A 23,439-nucleotide genomic window follows, 5' to 3' on the forward strand; every position below is an offset into this window, starting at 1 on the left:
AGCGTAAGAAAGCAGCAACATTCAACCGGAACAAAAAACTCTGCTGTATCATTTGATGTTTTATTTAACGTTTCTTAATACAAAACAGCGTACAGTTGAAAATATTTAAAGATATAGTTATGATAAAATACAGAATAAAGTGCTTTTTCTTCATCTTTAGTGTTTTACCAACTCTATAACTGCCATTTCTGGGTTGCATATTTGCATCATTTTTTCCCCTCGATAAAGGATTCATCATTTGTATTTTGGAAATGTAGCTCATTTAATAAAACATTAACAGTAGTATACCTCAAGCAGGAAGACAGCATGTGCATGATTTCTAAACATAACATTACATATTCACAAAAACTGCTTTAATGCCAGCAACAGAAACATAATTTATTGGTAAGGGTTTTGAATTAAATACTCATGACTATTGTTATCTGTAAATGATAGAGGTGGAACAGTAATTGAGTAAATGTAAGAAAACCAAACATACGTTATATTCACGAAGACACAATCAAATTATTATACACAATAATTTATGCCATTGCATTTAACACATCATGATTTAACTATTCAGTTACCATGATTTCTGAGAAAGAAAAAAAATATTGTGCGCTGTGCAAATACACAAGATTGAGTATTCAAACAAAAGTAAAATCAAAAGCATAACAACCGTCTGTCCTGCAGATTTAGGTTAAAGAGAATGTTCTCTTTCCCCTTGTAGCAGACTACAAAGTTTTGGATTTGTCCTGTAATCATCCATTCGATAAGAGCGGGGTCATATACAAGCATTTAATGAGTCTTGAAGGGAATTAATTTGACCTCATCAGTGGCACATTTGGGACTCTTCCATAACCTTCATTGTTATGGGTAGCCTAAATCAAGTCTTGTTCGACCCTGGTTTGCTTTCGATCCGAGTACTTTGGTTGGATTAACAAAATGAGAAGCAGAAAGTCAGCAAATGGCACCTATTGTAGTTAAGAGACTGACAAGGTGTTCGCAAATAGGTGACGCTGCTGTAGATTGTTCCAGAACTCAAAAAATGGAGGCGAGTGACTCACACTCCAGACTCCCTCCCAAAGTTGAGCGCGTCCAGGGGAATCCCCGGAGGCTGCAGCCTGTCGAAGCCCATCTGACCCTCCACGTCCAGCACGCACAGCACATCCACCCTCCGCTCCTCGTAGCACTCCTCAAAGTCCCCTCCCCTCTCGTCCCCCTCCCCGTCATCCCTCCCCCCCAGCATCCCCGTCCTCTCCCCCGCCTCGTCCTCCTCGTCCTCATCTTCCTCCCCGCAGCACAGTGCCACCTCGTTCTCGTAGCAGAAGGCGCTGGGCGAGTGCGGCGGCAGGAGGCAGCGTGCCGACGACAGCGGGCCGAACAAGGGGGGCGTCGCTGACCTGGAGGAGGCGGTGGAAGACGAAGACTGGGAGCGCTGCCTGCTGCCCCCGCCGACGCCACCGTCCACCCCGGACATCTCGCGGAGGTCCTTGGCGCTGCAGTGGGGCGTGGTCGGAACCTCGTAGGTCTTATGGAAGCGAGAGTAGTCCACCTGGTAGCGGTCGGCTTTCTCGAAGACCACGGGTTCGAAGCGGTGGCCCCAGAGGATTTCCCGGGCCAGGTAGGAGCTGCGGGCCTGGGTGGTCATGGCCGTGGCCTCCACCATCCCCTCCAGGATCACCACAATCTCAAAGTCCTCCTTCTGGAGGTCGGCGCGGCTCATCTGGTACAGGGGGCTGTTCTCCGTGATCTCGTGGACCACCACCAACGGCGAGACCAAGAAGAGGCGGTCCAAGCCCTCGTCGTAGCCCACGTCGATGTCCGTCTGCTCCGCTGGCAGGTACTCGCCCTCGGCGGTCACGTGCGGCCGGATGAGCTGGGCCCGGATGTGTGCCTCGACAATGTGGCTCTTGCGCATGTTGCCCAGGCGCCACATGAGGCAGAGTTTGCCGTCGCGCAGCGCAATGACGGCGTGGTGCGAGAAAAGTAGCGTCTGCGCCCGCTTCTTGGGCCGCACCATCTTGGCCATGATGGTGCCGATCATGAAGGAGTCGATAATGCAGCCCACGATGGACTGGACCACCACGGTGACGACCGCCGCAGGGCACTCCTCGGTCACGCAGCGGAACCCATAGCCGATGGTGGTCTGGGTCTCGATGGAGAACAAGAACGCCCCCACGAACCCCTGGACGTGGAGGATGCACGGCCGCCACTCTGCCCCGCCTTCCAGCACGCCCAGGGGCCCCTCCCCCAAGCCGGGCCGCAGGTCAAAGTCGCCGTGCGCCAATGCCACGCCCCAGAACACCAGGCCGAAGAGCAGCCAGGAGAACAGGAAAGTGGTGGTGAAGATGAGGAAGAGGTACCTCCAGCGGATGTCCACGCAGGTGGTGAAGATGTCGGCCAGGTAGCGGCGGGGCTTGTCCTCCATGTTGTGGAACACCACGTTGCACTGGCCGTTCTTCTTCACGAAGCGACTCCGCAAGCGGCTGGGGGCGGGGAGTCCCGAGGACACGCGCCGGCCGTTGTGGACGGTGTCCGTCGTCGCTATGGTGGCCGGAGCACGCAGGGCCAGGGTCCCGAGCCCTCCTCCGTCGGACCCCATTCCTTCGCCCCCTCCACCCCCCAGCCTGGCCCCAGCGAGGGGGTGCTGGGTGTGAGGCCCATGGCCGTTGTGGAGGCCCAGGCTGGAGATCTTGAGGGCATCTTCGTCGGTGGATACAATGCTGTACCTGCATGAAGAGCACAAAACATGATGTTTTGGGACACCTCTTGAAAAACCAGTGAAGAAGGGTGGAGGTATAGATAGACTGGTATAATAGGTTCATTGATGGGTATAATATGGGTAAAGCAGTATAGTAAAATGCGAAAACATAGTTAGAAATGTAATTTTATGCTTTGAGGGTTCATCAAGTCTGGATAAGAGCGTCTGCTGCTAAATGACTACATGTAAATCCAAATGAAACAACCAGAAGAGAGACGAATACATCTCAAATGCGTATCCTTTTCTCTTGGTTCTGTCTCATACTGTTGTCTCATACTGTCTCAAACTTTGATAGACTTGAATGCGGTGGTAAAAAAAAGTCTGTCCTTGAAAGAAAATATCTATTGAACAACATCTCGCTCAAGCTTTTCTCCCACAACTCTCCTGGTTCTCTTCTCACCTGTTGACTCGCACCGCTCCCATGGCGATCATCAGGCTGTGTCTGTGTGGGCAGTAATCCTGGCACGGGTGGGCAGTGCCAACCATTAAAAGAGACGCACGGGTTTGAGGGGGGCCCGACCAGCGGGGGGGGACCTGGTACCTCAGGTTCGGGGGCCCCTTGGAGGCATCAACTCACAAATAAGAAGCATCCCCTCCAAATCATGTATTTCCTGTATGAGCAACAAAAGGAGTAGTTTGAGTTTTCAATCATTCACAAATGCATTTCTAGTCATTCACAATCAATACATTCGATTCCTGTATAGACCATGGTTACTAAACCAGACCTTACATGATGTTTACAACCAGAAAGTAAGAGACGTGTATGTGCGTATGTTGTTATTGTGAGCTTTGACCAACAATCTAAAAAAAACATGATGTCAACGTTACTCCCCGGTCCACAACTGTGGGACAGGAGTTTTTCCTCTTCTTCAGGATTGTTCCCATATAGGTTGTGGTTACAAGGACCAGGCCTTATATAACCTAAGAATCATAGGTTGTGCATAGGTTGTTCTAAGTTTTTACCAACCCTGTAAAGGTCCTCTAATTTTAAGATCTCCTACCGTTCACCACTGGGGACCTGGAGATTTTCCCTCGTCAAGAATGAATTTGGAACCTCAGAAAAAGCAACATTCCACAATGAGAAAAAGGAATGTTTTCTTTTTTTTTAACTCCCTTCATGCGCACCAGGCGCCGACCGATATACATAATGAAAGCTATTGATTGAATTCTCGATGATGGTTAGCCTCAGGGACCTGAAAGCCGACAGAGTGTGGAAAACCAGACAGACAACGGAGGGGGGCAAAGGTCTCCAAAAGAGGGAATTCTGTGGTAATCTACAGTTAGAGGAACAATTGATCCACTTTTTGGCTCCATGACAGGGTTACAGGGTGACTGCGTCGGGCTTATTATGTCAGACAGACTATCGGCCAAACGAAAAAGGGAGGGTTGCGTAATGATTCTGTGGGCTCTCACGCAACAGCCTACGAAAGCATGCAGAGTTTGGGGTCGGCTGTGCTTGGGAACAAAGTGTTTTCGGAATCCTCCTCTGAAAGTACTGAAATTGCCATTGAAGGGTTTTATTTTCAAGTCAACGTTGAACAGCGTTGAACACCTAAAAATAACACTGATACACGATTTGTTGGTACGAGGCAATGGCTGCAGTGAACCCTTTGCGTGACAGTGCATGTTTTCTGTACCCCTCTTTAACAAACAATACAGTGGACAGATGTTGGGACCTGGGCTCTTATTGCCTGGATTAACAGCCCTCACTGATTTAAATAATCCCAGGAGATGGAAGATTACGTCAGGTTTGGTTACAGTAACAGCTGGACTGAAAGCGCTGTGACATCATCACATCCCATAGTCTTAAGGAGTCTTAGAGAGTGGTCCAGGTTCACATGCCCGGGTCAAATGATGTCAGCTACATATTTGTGTGTGGGAAAGGTGATATTGTTGGATGCGGTCCCTGTGAAACAGTGCTTGCTCGATGAAAATGATTGTTTTTATCGATTCAACCTCACTTCATTATCTGAAATCTCTTCTAGTGGGCCTTAATTTGGCATTGATTATGTCCCCAATGGAATTCTGATCCCGCAGTAAATTCCTGTAAATCAGTGAGTCCCTTGTAGGACCTGAATACTGCAGACTTCAAAACACAGTTTAAAACTTGAACCAGAAGCTGCGTATATTCTTAGCAGTCTGTCTCTTTGTATCTGTAATCTAAATGTAGATGCAGAACAGAACTGATGGACTTTTACCTAAGTCCAAGACAGGAACCATTGGTCCCTGAGGGAAGAGATGCAGTAATTAAATGTTGATGATAGTGATTAGCCGTTTCCATGGGAACCTCTCTCCCTCTTCAGCGCGCTGACTCTCAGTGTCAAGCGACTGTGATTTTACATGTGGCGCTGCCTGTGAAGGACGGCCGTGGGGCTAGAGGGTAGACACACGAGTGAGAGCTGTAAGTGGCTCTCCTGAGTGACTCACACAAAGGGACTGATTCACTTAGATACACACACACACACAAACACTTCAAAGTAAGCATGCACACACATTCAGAAACACACACACGAACGAAGGTGCACTGACACATGCAGCACATGCATATGTCATGGAACACATGCTTTCACACGTCGCCTAGTGATTTCCCGCTGTCCCAGGACATCAGCATGCGCAGCCTCATCAGTTGACCTTTGCCCAGAGGTCATCCTAACTTCTGAAACACGTGGACAGTAGGCTACGTCATTGCCCCAAACATGTCAATATGAGGCACCTCAGATCTATCTAACCCTACGTAGGCCTGTAGCTTAATCCCACAGAGAAATAAATGATTGTGTGTGTGTGTGTTTGAGTATGGAGGTAGGAAGGCCTTATAGAATGCCAGATTACAACCCTCATAATCTCCTAATCCGAACAACGATACAAAAGATGTAAGATTGCAGTAGTCAAGCGAACAACTTGTTTTAACCGTCATTGTTTTAATCTGAAGCCTGTCATGAAGGGAAGGAGGGGATGACAGGAAGAAAGAAAGAGCTGACACAAGGGTGGGCATGTGATCATGAAGGATGGAGATGGAAATGAAGAGATTATGACATCACTGATACATTGTATCTTGTTTATCCCAAGGACTCCTGGCATTGTTATTCCCTTTTAAATCCACTTATACCAAAACAACAATGTTGCATGGAATTATTTTAGGTGAAATAGTAGCACCTGGGACAAATCCTTTTGTAAATACCTTCAAAGAGACTACCTGTGGTGTGTTAGGTTTACTGAAACTACCCAAGTAGGGTGATATGACTTTACCCATTCGGACAGTCCAAAAACAAATGCACCTCAAACTACTTTAGACTGAAACGTTAACACTTGACCCAAAGTTTGAAAGATGAACAAAAATAAATAAAAAATTGTAAACAAACAGTTGTGTCCATTGATCGTGATTGTGGCCCTGCAAAACCTTTTTTTTAATTAATTTATGAATTAATTTGATCTGCATTAAGATAACTTTAGACAACAAACAACAAAGAATGCAGTGTTAAAATTACCTTTCGATGACTAATATGGAAAAGAAATTAACAACAGGGAATCAGGTTCAGAAGAATCAATTGGTCTATCAAATAACAGTCCGTGTTTCTGCTTTTCGTCAGACGCTCTCAAACAGGTGGGGGCCATGCACACACTTGTTTAAGCCTGATGTAGGTAGGCTACGTGCATGAAAGTATCTAGGTTAATTTGGCCCAAGAGACTGTTTCTGAATACACAGGAGAAAATACATAGCCTACCCCCGAAAATGACAGACTTTACAGGCTAAACTTATAAGTTTTGCTTGATAACCGACATTTTAAATCAGTAAGGTATTTTAATTATTTAATAGCCTAAATTATTCTTCTGGTGTTACTGCATTTTTGGCAAAGACTAATGGTCGACATGAGCCAGTTAGATGATTGGCTGATTGTAAGGCTTTCGATTTTTTACCATTTGAATGTCAGCGACCAAAAGATCAATACGTTTCAAGAGAGTAGGAATTAGTTTAATTGCCAAATACTTTTGTAGGCAATAACTGTTTTCCATTCAATTCTTAACATTCAGACACTTTGAATTATGCTCAAAGTGATTGATAGGCTACACATAGATGAAGTAAAATATATTTGTGATTGGTGTATGGCTATTGATGTATTTAATTTTTCTTAGGCAATTGAAAAATAAAAACATGTGGATAGGTTTGTTTTAGAGGAGCCTACAGAACACTGTGGCACTAAACAACTGATGTGATTTATCTTTAGCCTACTAATGCAAACTATTCATAGGATTTTGAGACAAACTGAAGTTTACGGTAAGTCGATTTGTGTTGAATAGCCAAAAATAAGATAAAACGTCAAGTGCAAAGGTAGCATGGATTACAATAGTCTACTCACCTTTTAATTAGGATACACTTTCGTAGACCCACTTGCAATATTGTGTTGACTTTATCCTGCCAGGGGGGAGAAAACGTATCACATTGTTCAGCCTCGTTCAGCGTTGTCTAGTGCAAATTCCTCATTAAACGCCATGTAAAATGTTTCAAGTTTCATTATCTATTAAATCATTTTGAAATCCGGCAACCTAGCACCCAGCCATTTTTTCCTAAAAACGTAATTTCTCCATCACTACGGCGCTCTCTCTCTGTTTCTCTGTCTCTCTCTCCGTGGGAGCTCACTTGACTCGCAACTCCAAGAGCTCATATCATTGTGTGCTCGCATCTCTGTGTGTGTCCCCGTGTGTGGGAGAGAGAGGGCGGGAGGAATGGAGCCGCTTGTCACTTTAATTATGTCCCCTTTTATGTGGAGTGGTGTTCTTGAAACTGTGGGTGTGCATCCCTATTATTTCTACCAGCACGGACGTATATTAGAATAACCTCCGGTTCCTTGCAGTTAGGTCAATACAGATAGGTGGACTAGTGTTGGACTGAGTTTCAGGCTAACACTTTATCTAGACCTAACAGTGGTAAGGCAAATAGACTAATTTGGTATGACCAAAATGCATTATGAGGGTCTTTATTTCAGTTAGCATATTTAGCGCTAAAAACTTGATAGTGTTTTAATTTCAGTTAGCCAGTGCAAAGTGCTGAAATTAAGCAGAGAAAAGTTGATCTCACTCAAAAAAACAAAGACACATACTAAGGACGGGATGATGGAGGATAACTCAAATGTGATATATCTAAGTTACATAATCATAAAAACGAGACGTGAAGTAATTGTGTATAAGGTAAGCTAATAACCACACACACATACGAGGCTCAAAGCTAGGACCTTCCATCCTGCGCACTTGGCTCGCCTGTCACACCGAGTTAGCATCCAGTATTAGCAATGCAAACAAGCATCAAGCCCCACGTTTGCATCCTCTTTTATATCCTCCACTGAATGGCTGATTCATTTCCTGTTTATATCGACTTCAAACGGTGAAAGTGAGAGATATCTGTGGATGAACATGGTTCATCATTTATCCAAATGTCCTGATGTTCCTCTAAGATTATCAACCACTTTTTCCAGAAGATTAAAGTTGTGTCTTCGGCACTTCTCACAGTTTGCTAACATCCCCCTGCAAATTAAACAAATCTAGCTGGATGTTTAACCATTGCAGCCATGTCAGAGTCTGAGTGGTCTGAATCCACTTGGCTTCTTCATGCTGGCAGCCATGTTGGTTTTAAAACCAGCCACTCCCAGAGATGAAAACAAAGAGTTCTCTGCAGTAAACATGCAATAATACTCATATAGATCTATGACCACATCTCGTACACACAGACACCGTTCTGTATAGTTCCTTATTTCAGGCCTCCTCAAGATGTTACTGGCAAGTCTACACAACTTGATAGTTTCTATGGAAACCCCTTCTGCTCTCCCTCTCTTTGTCGAACAAACATATTTCCAAATCATACCGCTGAGGCAGTGTATTTTTGAAACCTGTCCTCTGTGAGAAGAGGTGGGTGTTCCACGTCCACAGAGGAGCCAGGAGAGAGAGGAAGGGAGAGGGATAGAGAGACAGAGACAGACAGAGGAGCCAGGAGAGAGAGGAAGGGAGAGGGATAGAGAGACAGAGACAGACAGAGGAGCCAGGAGAGAGAGAAAGGGAGAGGGATAGAGAGACAGAGACAGAGACAGACAGAGGAGCCAGGAGAGAGAGAAAGGGAGAGGGATAGAGAGACAGAGACAGACAGAGAGCCAGAGGGAAACAGACAGAAACTGAAATGTGCAGAGTGAGATAAGGAAAAAGAGAGCAAAGAGTAGACCGAAGAGTGAGACAGAAAGAGTATAGGAGAAATGGAGAGAGGGAGAGAGAGAGAGAGAGAGAAAGAGAGAGGGAGGGAGGGAGGGAGAGAGAGAGAGTAAAAAACAAGAGTAGACCATGTGAGTTTGGGGTCAGATGACAGAAGACACTGGTATAGGGTATGTGTGGGTGTAGGACTGATAATGTGGGTGGAAATCCAAGAAGACCATGAGATACATATGATTATTAAAGGCATTTTGTACCTTTTGCTTATTGTGTCCATAACTTATCCTTGTGTGGAAGCATCAAGATAGCCAGACAAAGTTTGACAACAATTCATTAAGTAGGCTACATGATTTGTAGTTTCTGAAATATTTACAAAAAATGCAACAAAATGAAAGCTAATCCCATTTATTCTCACTTGGTTTCATATTTTAAAAGGAATTTGTGATGTTTTCAATCCATGCTTATTGTGTTTTTGATTAGGTCTGTATGTATTTGTTAGGCATGTGCCGGAAAAGGACCAAGAATGTGTGCATTCTTAGTGATCTGTAGGAGTTTCATAAAATTCTGTTGGAGTCTAGGTCTAACTAACTATATATTTGTAATTGTTTCCTAGGATAGACATATCATGGGCCTACTATATCATTCCTTACGGATGCTGAGTAGGCAATACTCAATCAGCACAAAGAATGTCAGGGTTTCAGTTACAGCAAATTAGTTAGTGCAGGCCTATGCACTCAATCTTCTTCAGCCACAACAACACTGTTGGCCTGAAAACCGATGTGCATAGAACATTGTTTTTCAGCAGCCCCATAGGTGAAATCCTAGCCATGTAAAGGAAAACCAAGCCTCCTAAAGACCACCCCTTCTGCCAAAATGACCGTCTGTGTGTGTATTAATAACCACTAATCCGTTCAACTCTTCGGTGCCAGACAAGATACTAAGACGCTATCAGAAGCACACCTTACTCAATGCATTTCTGAACAGTAGGCCTATCTGTTTCCAGCTATCTCCTGAGCCAACAGCATCTCCTCTAGCTTAAATGTCCCATGCAGTCACAAGAGATTTCAATGTCAACGACTTAAATTTGCGCCTGAAGGCAGTTGTGAGGAAGAACTCGAGCTTTTCAGAAGTGTGACTAGTCATTGATGTGGAGACATTAGTTTTTTTCTCAGACTCTGTAGGCTCATTTGGTAACTCCCGGTTGTAAGTGACACGATCCAGTTGTAGAAGCCAATTTACTTGGAAGGAGGATGCAAGCTCGTTTTTCACTCCCACAGCAGAACCAGGTCGATACGTTTTGGAAACGGTGAAAGAGAGAACGGCCCGCCAATCTTTCCCCGAAAATGAATAATTCACAGATATATTTAGTTGTTGGCTGAATATAGGACAAACATACAATATACGTGCTTTGTATATTGTGTTTGTAGTGGTTCAACTAAATCAGAGCGTAGCAGCAGGGGCGTTGTTAGACCCCTTTTACTAAATCTGGTGTGCCCCAGTAAAATCTCAAGTTTGAGTTTTAACAATTTACTTTTATAGTCAGTGCATTAATTTAGATTGATACCCCGTAAAAAATCTACACAGTATTCCAATCAACGCTTGTTAAATCAAAGCAGTTTAACCAAAAACACAAACCGATTCACGCAGAATTCCATGTCTGCGCACTCCTCTGAGCTTGCCAAATAGACACTGCAGCCAGTCCAGGTGTCGGACTCGGGCACACAAGTCAGAATTGAGGTAGGCTGAGAAAACATTACAAAACTTAAGAAAGTTTCTAAATGCTAGGCCTACCGATCATCTTATTTAGACTAAAACATAAAAATAATATCATCAAAAAAACAGTTGTTGCGCTCAAATGAATGGGAAAGAAATGTGTGCGCTCACATTAACCATTGATGTCCCTGCCAAAGCTGATATAAAACTTGTGTCCCTGAACTGTTGTATAGTGGGTTGAGCAAGGAGAGTTTCTAAAGCCTAGTAGTGCATTGTGCACAGCAAGCTTGAAAAAATATGGGATATGAATAGGGGCCTGTGCCCCAGTAGAGTTTTATGTCTAACAACGCCCCTGACGTAGCATATAGCAGATTTTTCTCCCTAGAGAATGAACATGAATAGAAAGATTGAAGAGAGATGTTTTTAGCATGCAAAGCAGATTTAGAAAGAACTACCACCTGCCATGGGTCACAATTGAAATAAAAAGTTAAAAAACAGGACAAAAAAAACAGTTCTTCAACGGGGTTGCATGTAAAATGAGGCAGATAGAGATGCTAGAGGTCAGTTGGATGTGAGACTGCCACCATTTTGGAGTCGCGCTGTTCAGTTCAAACAGGGAGAGGGAGAGAGGGTGCATGATGTAAGAGTAGTAGAAGCTATTCCAGTTTCATCCAACTACGTCAATTGCAAGGCACCAAGACATAGGCTGTGTTTTGACCTGGGTCAACAACAAAAAATTAGAGTGTTTAAATTTCCTCCCATCCAGTGAATTGAAGCTTGTGTGTTTGTGATAAGTGTGTTTTTGGGAGGCGGGGGCTCTTTAACAGTCTGTGTTACCTGGCATTTGCACAGGAAACAGGAACAAATGTTTGGTAGATATGTATCTCTATACTTAGAGAGAAAAAAAGCACTAAATGATACCATGGGTTGAATCTAAAAAATGCAAACAGTATCACATTACATCACATTCCATTACATTCCTTAACATTTATTAAGAATTTAGTAAACTCCACTTGGTATAGATTGGGAACTTTTTGTCATCATATTTCCATGGTTACTGAAACTGCTCTAATCATAGCAACTGTTACCGGAGCAACTAAGTGTAGCTTGCCAAGTGGGACGCTTATAAGAAAAGGACATTTGCCCATACGTGAGCTATACAGCAGTACAACCATGTCAAAAAACCTAATTAGCCACTGGAGGAATTAAATGTGAACTTCGTAATCTCGTGGTTTTCTCAATTGTCAGGTCTAAGAAATGTAGTAAAACAACAAAACAAGGGTGTAATTAATCATCAGAAGTTTAGGACACAATTTGAGTTTAAATTTAAACGCTCCACCACTGTGATAAATCAGACCTGTTCTGGTATTTAGAACACTCAAAGGCCTCCAGCCTTCACCTATAAACTAGCTATGGAATGGAGGCCCAAGATGCAGCTATAAATACCCTCATCGTCTAAGTTCCGGAAGTCTACTGTGCATTCAGGACAGGTTAGAATAGACTTCCTTGTGAAATAGTGTTTCTCTGTCATTGTGTGTGTGCACGTGTTGCCTCGACCTACACAACCAGACACCCTGTCAAGACAACTGTCCCCCTCTTGTGGCGTCTCTTGTCCAGTGATGTCCCCGGGTCCCTGTTCTCCCACTGTGTACTAATTAGGCAAACACAATAGCACATCGATACCATTTCAGAGTAACAAGCCACAGGCAAATACAATTGGGAGTCAATACAGCAACTAAGTCTTTTTCTCTTCAAACTGAATACGCCTCGATGGCCCCCCTCGACTTTGACGGTAAAAACAGAAGAACAATGTGGAATCTCGTTCTCTGATTGTTTTCACTGTGCTTGGTTTTAATAGCGGGGCAAAGAGTTGTTGCAGAGCAACGCATTTGACAGCTCATCGGCAATTCCTATCAAGCTAGCCATCTGGGAGACAGGCCCACCTTATGACATCTGGCAGGTAAAGCAGGAGCCTTGTTCACCCTCTCTACTGTTGATATTGGATACACACCATATTGAGGCCTTGTGAGAGCCAATAGATGTTTCCATGTGACAAGAGAAATAGCTACTAGGGGTGGTCTGGTCATACCACTTTCATTTTTACCTGGGATGGTGGAGTCTAAACGGCAGAATACCCTAAAAGAAGTTAGCAAGGTGCACATCCGTTCGTCATCGAATGAAGAATTCCTAACCACATGGCACGAGGTAAAGTACATGTCTATCGCAAGGAAAGCTTTCAATTGATTGCTGAGGTGACTCGTGACATTTTGAGTTTCTGGCATTTACAAGAGTACTGTAGGTCACTGTGTAATGGTTATTTGGTGTCACATCTAATCCATCCAGAGGTGTAAAAGTAAACCGTTGGTAATGGTGTGTGTTTCACACACTCGCTATCTCGTGCTTCACTTCAAGGAACGCTCACCCATACCAGAGATGGAGTTACTCTTTGTTAACTACTTAGGAAGCTACCGTGTTTCCTTGTCTCAGGTATCATACTAGAACACAACTAGCCACAAACACGCACATCCCTGCAAGTAGGTTTGCATATATCCAGGTAACTACACTCAAACGTGACACAACATTGCATATTCTCTCATATAACAGCACTGCATTATTTTATGATGAGGTAGCAGAAGATCTGTAATCGCAAATGTGCCACTTTTTGTATAGGTGGATTTTGTATCATGCCTCTTGCGTTGTGGCAAGCCATTTGAGGACAACAGGGGTGTTCTGTGGGCTCTGGAGGATCCGTCATGGCTTTCTCTGGCGGTGAGGACTATTACTGCCGGCAGTTTCTACCCAACACCTTTGACCCCTCCCGCTGTGGTGCCTGCCTACGGCCCAGTCACATGCACCTGAACTCTACCCTCGCCCCAACTTCTCAGGTGAGCTGTCTAGAACCAGATAGCGTTTGCGGTTCGTAGCATTTTTTCGGAGGAACTTTTCATCCCCTTCAAATTATGACTAATGGACATGATTTGCTCTGAAACAAAAGTAAGCACCACTTACTTTACACTTTGCTGTGAAAGTAAGAGGTAACCCTTGAAATAATTTGCAGAAAAGCACTTTGGAAATGGCATCAATTTACTTGACCTAAATCCTTACTGACTTGGAATAAAAGTCTGACTGACAGTGATGCACAGAAAAACTTTGAATCGAAACGAAACCAAAGAGATCTTGGGTCACTAAGTACGGACACGGTAACAGGGGACTGTCGAAGCCCAGGGTGACGTTTGATTCTATCATTAATTAATCATTAAGCATTGTTTGCAATCTACTGGGAATGGCAGGTAATTTAATATGTCCCACACTACCCTGACCTGAAAGTGCAATACATCTTAAAGTAAATTGAAGAACAAAACTGATCCAAGAATCTTCCAATACACGCCTCCACATAGCACAGTAGAGCAGGTCACAAGGTCATGACAACAAGGAACGTCTGAATACGGCCGAGTTGAAAAGAAAGGCTAGAAATAGAAGAGGGATGATCAAGATAAGGTCGAGAAAGAGTGGTGGGCGGTTCTGGTAATGCAAAGGCACCAGAGCAATGAAATAATGATGAGCACGGTCAGAAGCTAGGTTGAGTTACCGACCGCTCTCTCCTAATGTATTGGCTGAGACGAAGTGAGAGAGAGAGACAGAAGGAGGAGGAGAAGAAAAGTTATTTCAAGATTTGACAGAAGGTGTCGGAGGAGATACGAGTAAGGGAGAAATTGAAGTAAGTGAACAACCACATTTCTCAATTCTTCATCAGCAGTTTAGGAAGACATTTCTTTCGGATGATGTTTGTTTATTTCTTGGTATTGTGCTGTTGAAAGTATTTTTGTGATGTAACTAGAAGGTTTTCCATTGTCTAATGATTTAGGTTTGTTCCTGGTTTTTGACATCTATGGTACAACCTTTGTGACATTTCACACTTTTAAAAGGGATATACAAATACATTTTACTTGTTATTTTTTAGTAACTTAAAAATGCTGCTACACAGCATAACTGTTTGTTAATATATGTTCAGGATGCAAAAGTACAATTATCCTATATATGTACACAACATATACAGTACAATATACTGTATCAAATGTCAGACAACTTGAATTTAAAGTATATAATAATTCAATATACAATATAATTCAATTCTTGCCAACCCTAATCCAAGAGTCATTGACAAGTTTAACATTTCATGAATTACCAATGAAAGGTCAGAATGTGTCACATTCCACCCTTCAGGAAAACTGTGACTTCTCTCTGTGTAGGTGAGTTTGTCAGTCACCGCATGGCAAGCGATATTATCACATTAGTTAGTAATGAACGTGACCTCCAATGATGTCCTCCAAAATAACTGGAACTCTCCGGAGAGTCTGGTGCACACTCTGAGCCCTGAGTGGGACCTCAGTCTAGGTGACACTGACTCTCTGTGTAGGTGAGTTTGTCTCAGTATTTAGTTAGTGATGAATTGATTAACACCGCATGGCAAGCGATATTATCACATTAGCTATATTAGTAATGAACGTCTTTAGTTACCACAGCATATATTAGCATACTGTGTGCCATGTGTCCACTACCTTGCCTTAGCTCCCAGGACCAGGAGGACTGGCCAGAGAGGAGTAAGTCCTCCAGCCCAGAGTGGTGCTGTGAGGGTCAGCAAGAGATGACCCGGCTGGACCCTTCTCCCCACAGAACCGGCAACGCCTCCTGGATGGAGGAGAACAGGGGCAGGGCAAGGTCCAGGCGACCTTCAGGTCAGCTACACACACATGCACATGCATAAATAGGATATAGACATGCAAACACTTCCACTGGTCTAAAAAACATTTTGTACTGTTCCATAACTTCTGCCATAACTTGATTGGATGCAATTCTTGACAAGATGCAATTCTTGGCTTTTTCAGAAGCAAGAGGGGACAGAGAACGAGAGAGTGGCTACTTCTCTCCTGACCGCAAAGGTGAAGGCAGTTCACATAGGGAGGACGCCCCCCCCCAACGCCCATACCGATACTACGAGAGAGGACACCCCCTCCCAAGTAACCACAGCCCAGAGCCCAAGGCATGTGTCCCCTACCGGAACCGGAATCTTGGAATTCCGTCCCAAAGGAGGGACGCGGGAACCTTCAACCAGGAAACCTGGAGAAGCGAGTCTCCGCAGAGGTACATACATCGTTCCAATTTCCGGCGGGGGACTGATTCTCGAGGACAGGGAAGTCCAAGTTCTCCAAGTCCTAATCGTTCTCCAAGCCCCAACCGCTACAAGCTAGCAGAATGTCCCGAGTCATCGTCCCGGCGTCGGAGTTCCCAGTCCAGAAGCAGAGCTCCATCTCACGGTCCCTCGCACGCTCCGTCTCGCCACCCGTCAGGAAGGTCCAGTCCATCACATAGGCGAGGCTCTGTGGTGTCCGGTCCCGCCTCTCCGGCTCGGCACACGCCCTCCTACAAACGTGGCAAACCCGCCCATGTGCGGACCAATGGCGCGGACACTTTCCAGAGAGGGCACGGCCGTGAGTCGAGACAGCCCTCCCACGCCTCCAATGGCCACAGTTTGGACTCTGAAAAACTGTACCGCAATCTAGACTCTATCTCTCGACGGGGATCGTCGGGCTTACCGCCGGATGGCTATGAGGGTACTCACAGTCCAAGGCCCAGAATGAACATGAACAGTTCCACCAATACTCGTTCTCGAAACAGCCGTGAATGCTCACCCCCTAGGAGTGGTTATGGGACAAAACACCACTCCCCGCAAAGGGAAAACCCTTCTCTCATGGATACCAGACCTGACACAGCACACAGCTACTCAAAACGAGTCTCAGAAGGATATGGTGAAAACACTCCCAGCCCGGCTGCTCAGAGTCCCTGGCATGGCTCCTCCCATTCCCTGCTAAGCCCCGCCCCATCCCGAAACTCCTCCCCTTCTGGGCTGCCCTTGGACTCCAAACTTCTCACACACTCACTGACGACCCACTCCACCACCATGGAAACGGACATCAAGGGCACCGATAGGAGCAAAAGTAACACAAGGCGAGGCCTGGAGGCCCTGCTGACCTCTGAACCCAAAAGGAACCCGGTGGAGACAGAGGAAGTGGGGATGACCATTGAGGACTACATCATCCTGGCTGACATCCCAAGGTGCATATTGGGGGTACCATTTCCTAATCCATGTCTGCTGATGGGAGTTGTAGTCCTTGTCCGTTTAGCAAGAAACCAAAGAAGTGCATTTTGCAGACATTTTCATGTTTGACACCCCCAGGACCATCATGGAGTCAGAGGAGGAGACGCCAGGGCTGAGAAGGAGGACCCAGAGCCCAAGCCCCCGGAGGTTGGAACGAAACCATGTTCCCAGGTGAGTATCCACTGGACCTCCCAGAATGGTCAAACAGGAAGGAGGTTGCATCAGCGATACACAATAAAAACATGGCTTAGGGTTGTTATTTTGAACAACTATCTCTTAACTGAGGCATTTTAAATCAAATAAACAAATGATGTAACTATACTTTGTAAACATACACTCGGTGAATAATCCCTTTCTCATGATTACCTAAATCTGAAGCTGCTGATCTTCTCTCATCAGACACTGTAAACCTACATTACTGTAAACCTACTTTACTGTAAACCTACATTACTGTAAGCCTATATACTGTAAGCCTTACAATGCACACACTGTATAATCTTGTGTTCAAATCTTCATTCATGACAGCATGTTGCTGGGTTCTCTTTATTTAGATATGATGATGAAATGGATGGCTACAGTTTAAAGGCTGAGACTGATGAGAGGGGGAGAGGAAGAGAGAGAGGGAGAGACCGGAGGGAGAGAGAAAGGGAGAAATTCCGAGATTCTCAGGATGGGCGATATTCTCAAAAGCAATCTACAACAGACCAACACTTCATTAAGGTTGGCACAAATGGCAAAAAAGTTACAATTAGCCTTTACGGGATACTTATAATCATTACAAAATGTGATGTCCATAACTATGATGCATGTGCCATTACCCATTGCAGAGCTCAGATAATTCAACCCTGAAGGCCCAGAGATCTTCAAAACCACGAGAAAAAGTCCTTCCTCAGCACACACAAACACAGGTAAGTTCACCTCTAGAGATGTATTGAAGTTCTCTTGGTATGTGCTTCCGATCAAATGGATACTGGCTCTGCCTGCAAGCACAACAAGTAGCTGCACGTGGGGTCCTTTCGTCAATGGTGGGGCTCCCAGGGAAATGATTGTCCCATATTTCCTGTTGCTCAACTGACCACATCAGAGGCATGTCACGTGATTATGGAGTGAATCCCCCCACCACCACCACAACCATCAACACCATCCCGACCTTCCAAGCGCCCCCATAAATGTGGCTCACTCTCCCATATAGCCTGGGGCCGGCCCTGGTCTGTGCATTTCTATTTTGAGAAGCTCAAAATCTGGTTCACAAATTTGGTAGCCTAGAACCAGAAACTTGTCCCTATTCATGTTGTCTTGCTCGTGCACATGCCTTTCCTTTCTGACTAATGTAACTTCAAAATATCGGTAAGAGTTTAACTTGGACTGTTGGTTGCATTCATATGCTGTGTCTCTGCACGCTTGCTGCTTGGATGTTGTGATGCTTTACTCCATGATACTTAACTTTAGCCTACACTCCTCTGCAAAGTGATTCTATTTTACAATACCTACCAACAATGTTTCATTCCAATTGGCTATTCAATGTGATTGCACTGAATTGTCTTGGGAGTTAAGTTCATATCAACATTGATTTTCCTCTTGTTAGAAATGTGTCACCTTTAAAAATCCTGAATACAATTGCTATGAAGAAAAATATGACATTAACTCAAATATAACTTTTGAAAAACATTGCTGTTTAAACACAGGAAACTGTGTAAAAGTCAGTTTATTGTATTATTGAACCAAGTGACAGTGCATAGACTCGTGTGACAGTACTTTGGCCAATTGTGCTATTTCAGACACAACAGAATAGTGAGACAGCAAGATAAAGACTTTTGGAGACTGAAGAATGTATACAGAACCAAAAAAGGAAAATGTTCAGTCATTTTCTCTCTCAGCCATAAATGTGACATCTCACTCCGACTTCCTGTCTGTTTAGAGTTTCAAGGTGATTGTGAATGCCAAGATGACAACAACACATATTTAGAGTTTGACTTGATTTCTTATTATAGACAGACGGACTATACTCTTTCTGACAGTAGAAAAATCCTGCCAGAAAATGTTTGTCTTGACTTTTAATTAGTTCTGAAAGACTTTTTTAATAACAGCCTCTCTCCCTTCCCTTGTAGCCTGATCCTCTGACCCTCAAGGGCTGGATGTCCAAGCTTGACGAGAATAGAGAGGTATGATTAGAATGTCTACATGTTACAACAGGCTTACACACATGCACGCTCTTACTTGTATCCTGTTTCATCCCATTTATCCTATCTATTTCATCAAGCATCTGAAAAAAGACTCCAACTGGAGGACAATGTTGTTCAGACTATGTTGTTTTGAACATATACACCACCGATTAATTCAAGCATTGAATTTATGATATTTAAATGTCATTATTGAATTTACGTAGCATTAGCATTTGCTTTGTATTGATTTGAATGGGTTTCTTTTATTTGTCACAGTGGAGAAAACATTGGTTTGTCTTCGGTGATTCGGTGCTAAGGTTCTTCAGAGACTCTGAAGCTGAGGAGGTGAGTCTTACCTTGATTACTCCCCGTGCCTCTTTCCCTCCTCTCTTCTCAAACAGCATTGGAGGAGAGGATCGGAGGCTGCTCCCAATCAACCTTCTCCTAGAACAGGTGTTGAGAAGGAGGTTAGGAAAAAGGATGTGAAGAAGCAGGAAATAGTTCTAAAACGAATACACATTTTTCTATTGGACATTACTCTCTTTTTCTCACAAGTACCTTCTTTTCCGCCGCAGTCAGATGACCTGGATGGAGAGATAGACCTCACAGCCTGTGTCAACGTACAAGATTGTGATGTGGAGAAGAACTATGGGTTCCAGATACAAGTGTGTGCATTCAGGTGTTTCTTTCTTGTTCTGCTCTATGCAGACATTCACACGAAGCCTGCACACACACACGCAAACACACACTACAGTCCTTGTGAGTTTCTCAATTTCCTTCCTGTTTGCAAAACCTCTGGAGGTTGCTGTTTTTGAGGGCTCGTTGTTCTTCTTCTCTTGATCTCTGCTAGACGAAGAGAGGCGTGTTCACGCTCTCGGCTATGACCTTCAGGATCAGGAGGAACTGGGTGAAGGTTCTGAGACAAGCTATCCAGAGCTGCCACTCGTCCAGCGTCACAGAGTGAGGATGGTAGATTACAGAGCCGAGACTGTACTCTTATTTGTGGTCAAACAATGACTCAAACGGAGACACTGACAAATACCGGTGGATAGCACGTGCATGCTTCTCTGTAATTAAAAGTGAAAGATAAACAGCTGCATCCATTTACTGTGAATTGCTCAAGTTGGTTACAACTATAGCTCAATGTGTTGGCAACAAAATAGTTATTTGCTATGTAGAGATGTATGAAATGTATCCATATCCTGATGATGAGATGTATATGTATCCATATCCTCTTAAATTTATTTTGAAATGTAATATTATCCTCTTGTCTTTCTGCTGATTCCACCCCAGCCAATTAGAATGCAGCAGCGAGAAAGAGAACTCCCTCTCTCGGCATTCGTTGTCATGCCAACCTTCCTCTCAGCTCACCCGTGAGACTGGCCCAGAGAACACGGAGCAGCAGGCAACGACCCGTCGACAAACTGACCATCGGTCGGACTCCTTGGATCAGGATCCAGACGCCACGCCCTCTCATTTGGGTGTCGTCAGTCAGCGGGAGGAAGGGGAGGGCTGGGACATAGAGCAGGCCAAGCGATTGGAGGAGAGGAACAAGTGGTTTGAATCGGGAATTTCTTTCAGCGAGATGAGCAGCAGGTGGGATTCGATGGAACTAAAAAAGGGGAGTGTCCCTGTACCTGTCACTCAGATGGACCCGGAAGTCATCAAGAAGTGGGCAGAGTTCGAGAGTCTGTCAGTCCGGGACGTGAGTGCGCAGTCTCTGATTGGTGCACAGACCAGTCCGTCAACCACTGCCCAGGCTTTGCAGAGAGAGGTAGGGAAAGAGTTTTCTATCTTGCAACATTCAAAAATGTCAATGAAAAGATGACCTGCATACATAGCATGGCTCACACTGTTTTGTTCTGGGATTTGTCATACAGTCCATTGTGCAAAGTATAAACCTTTTCTACCCCTTCACTCCTCCCCCACATCATTCTCCTCCTACTCCTCTCCTTTTCCTCCCCTCCATCCTCTCCCACCACCCTCTCCATCCTCATCCATATCTCTCTCCCCTTCTCTTTCCCTCTCTCCCTCTCCCTCTCTCCCACACTTACCCTCTCTTCTCTCTCTCCTCCCCTGCTTCCTGTCCACTTCCTTCCCTCTCTCCCCCACCCTCTCCAGGCCCTCTCCCTGAGGGAGCAGGTGGAGGGCCTGAGGAGGGAGCGTGTGGCCATGGGGACGGTGGTGGAGGTGGGAGTGGAGGAGGGGGTGGAGGTGACGGTGGACAGCCCGTGTGGGCCCGGGGCCCCCTGCGGAGCCAGGCTGAAGGCCATGGAGGAAGCGCACCGTCGGAGCCTCCGGGAGCTGCAGGAGAGACACGCCAGGGAGATCCGTGAGCTGGAGAGAGAGAGAGACCGGCTGCTGCAGGAGGAGAGTCAGGCCACCGCACAAGGTAAAGTTTCAACATGATATTTCCTGTTTTTATCATGTTTCATAGACGGTATCCCTGTTTGTATTGGATGGAGGGATGTGTTCCGTAATGTCAGGATACAGTGTGTATCTCTCGTGTTTGTGGCGGTACATAAGCCTTACATAATGTTATATAGCTCCAAACAGCTCATGGTCCTCTCTTTATTCTCTTTCATTGACTCTTCTCTTCCCCGTCATTTTATGCGGCCATATTTCTGTACATTGAAGCTGTGGAGGCTCTAAAGAAGACCCACTGGGAGGAGCTGGAGAGGGAGGTGGAGAAGGCCAGGCGGTTAGGGGGCGGAGTCTCTAACCTCGAATCAGGACGGCAGTACGTTTTCCTGTGACAAACCACCAGTGTGAACTTACTGTGACTCGAAGAGGAGGGGTTGGGTGCTGACTATGTAATGCGATAATAATCTGGGCCCTATGGGTTTCTGTCTGTTTGCATGTGCGTCTCACCCGTGTATATGTGCATATGTGTATATGTGTTTGCGCTTACGTTTGTGTGTGTGTGTGTATATACCAGCTCCCGTAAGGATTCCCTCCACAGCGAGCTTGAAGTCCTGTCAGAAAGTTACTCCCAGAGATGCCTGGAACTGAGCAGGACGGAGCAGAGCTGTGGAGACAGACAGACAGACCTGGGACGGAGGGAGAGAGAGATGGAGCAGCTTCGCAGAGAGAACCAGGTCAGAGAGCCGAGGAAAGCGAAGAGAGAGGAGGCGAAAGGAACTAGAAAGTGACGCACAACTTTAAGTCTTTCAGTCACTTGCACGTGTAACTCAGTTGAATTGGTTAAACTCACTCCTCGGTTTAAGTACCACGCACCCTCTCCACCGAAAAGCTAGGTAGCCGGATAAAGCGATGTTTAGAGGGTGCCATTATGTTTGTGAGTCAGAGGACCCAAGTTCACTGTGGAAAGATTGGGTGGAACTACTGTCGAGCAATACAACAGCGCTAACAGACACTATCAAATTCACTACCTTCTGAACACATTCGAGTCTTTTTTTAAGTGTTTTTCAAATGGACTGTGTCGTCTACCTGTTCCTCTCAGGAGCTGAAGGTGCGGCTGGCTGAGGAGGTCAGTCGCATGCGCTATTTCATCACAGGTCAAAGGTCAGGGTTCGTCTCCACCGGCAACTGTGAACGCAGTCCCTCAGAACTGGAGGTATGGGCTAAGAACTGAGAGAGTGAATCCATTGTACTGATGGAACCAGATACATCTGTTTCTGGCTGATTGGAGTGGAGCAGGCTATCTGTGGTTGATTATATTCTGGTGGAATACTTAATGCCATCTGGTGGCCAAATATGTTGCAAGCGTGTCATGAAAACAAATTGTCCCCGATGCATTTCTAAATTTACCCACCCACTGTATGTAGGCTATGGTTATTTCTAACCATGCAACATTGGATAGTTGAAAATCAGTGCTTTGGTTTGTGATGATGGTAAACACGATCCCACTCAGAGGTATTCAATCATTGCATAGCACTTATCTGTCAGATATATTTATTATGCTATCACACAAAATACATATTTTCCTATCATGCCCTCAGATGGAGCTGCGGGCCAAGGATAATGAGATCCAGTATCTCCAGAAAGAAATCAGCTGTCTACAGTCTGAGGTGCTGTCTCTAACCAAGGTGGGTGTCAAATGTTTACCTGTTCAGCAGTACATTTTAAAATGCTACCATTAAGTCATTCATATCTCAAATATACTCAATGTCTGCCCTCTACGTGATTGCATCCCCCCATCCCAGGAAAAGGAGACTGCATACGACCGCTATAAAGAAGCGTATGTGGAACTGAGCGGAATGAAAGGTCGCAGCCAATTGGAGATGGGCTCCCTCAGGGAACACCTAAGACTGGCCAATGCCGCACTGCAGGAGGGGGCTAGAGACAGCTGATTTGCTGATTTGGCAACCAGGAAGTGATCAAAGATCAGTGGAATTAGTTGACACTGACTAGGCCTGGTCATGGTTTGAGTTACCAGGCCTAAGATGCTTGAGTAACCATGACTGAAAGGAGAACCCAGTGCAGAAATGAAACCCGAGGGATGAAGACAAAGC

The 23,439-nt window shown here is 45.0% G+C and overlaps 2 protein-coding genes across 3 annotated transcripts; one reads left to right on the forward strand and one right to left on the reverse strand.

Moving 5' to 3' along the window:
* Positions 1–95: 95 nt before the first annotated feature.
* LOC124483742 (ATP-sensitive inward rectifier potassium channel 12-like) lies at positions 96–19,789 on the reverse strand. Of its 2 annotated transcripts, XM_047044285.1 has the most exons (5): positions 19,523–19,789; positions 19,321–19,408; positions 7,099–7,154; positions 3,144–3,354; positions 96–2,711 (listed from the first exon to the last, which is right to left on the reverse strand). In XM_047044285.1, exons 4-5 carry the CDS (start codon positions 3,227–3,229, stop codon positions 1,043–1,045), a joined length of 1,755 nt encoding a protein of 584 aa, XP_046900241.1. In that variant the 5' UTR covers positions 3,230–3,354; positions 7,099–7,154; positions 19,321–19,408; positions 19,523–19,789; the 3' UTR covers positions 96–1,042. The 2 variants fall into 2 exon arrangements, with proteins under 2 accessions (XP_046900241.1, XP_046900242.1); XM_047044286.1 differs by lacking the exon at positions 7,099–7,154.
* Positions 15,158–23,354, forward strand: LOC124483707 (TRIO and F-actin-binding protein-like). Its single transcript, XM_047044253.1, has 16 exons — positions 15,158–15,381; positions 15,532–16,759; positions 16,881–16,973; positions 17,354–17,522; positions 17,630–17,710; positions 18,911–18,964; positions 19,241–19,309; positions 19,540–19,629; positions 19,815–19,924; positions 20,258–20,738; positions 21,086–21,356; positions 21,602–21,704; positions 21,903–22,062; positions 22,428–22,541; positions 22,927–23,013; positions 23,131–23,354. Exons 1-16 carry the CDS (start codon positions 15,192–15,194, stop codon positions 23,275–23,277), a joined length of 3,447 nt encoding a protein of 1,148 aa, XP_046900209.1. The 5' UTR covers positions 15,158–15,191; the 3' UTR covers positions 23,278–23,354.
* Positions 23,355–23,439: the final 85 nt, after the last annotated feature.

Source organism: Hypomesus transpacificus, chromosome 21 (genome assembly GCF_021917145.1).
Source record: "Hypomesus transpacificus isolate Combined female chromosome 21, fHypTra1, whole genome shotgun sequence".
Lineage (NCBI taxonomy): Eukaryota > Metazoa > Chordata > Actinopteri > Osmeriformes > Osmeridae > Hypomesus > Hypomesus transpacificus.

Coding starts and splice junctions, on each gene's coding strand:
- LOC124483742 (XM_047044286.1), bottom strand. CDS start 3,229: ATGGTTGGCACTGCCCACCCGTGCCAGGATTACTGCCCACACAGACAC. Junction 2,712..3,143: donor GGAGCGGTGCGAGTCAACAG/GTGAGAAGAGAA, acceptor CTCTTCATGCAG/GTACAGCATTGTATCCACCG.
- LOC124483707 (XM_047044253.1), top strand. CDS start 15,192: ATGTGTCCACTACCTTGCCTTAGCTCCCAGGACCAGGAGGACTGGCCA. Junction 18,965..19,240: donor AGCTTGACGAGAATAGAGAG/GTATGATTAGAA, acceptor TATTTGTCACAG/TGGAGAAAACATTGGTTTGT. Junction 21,357..21,601: donor GAGTCAGGCCACCGCACAAG/GTAAAGTTTCAA, acceptor TGTACATTGAAG/CTGTGGAGGCTCTAAAGAAG.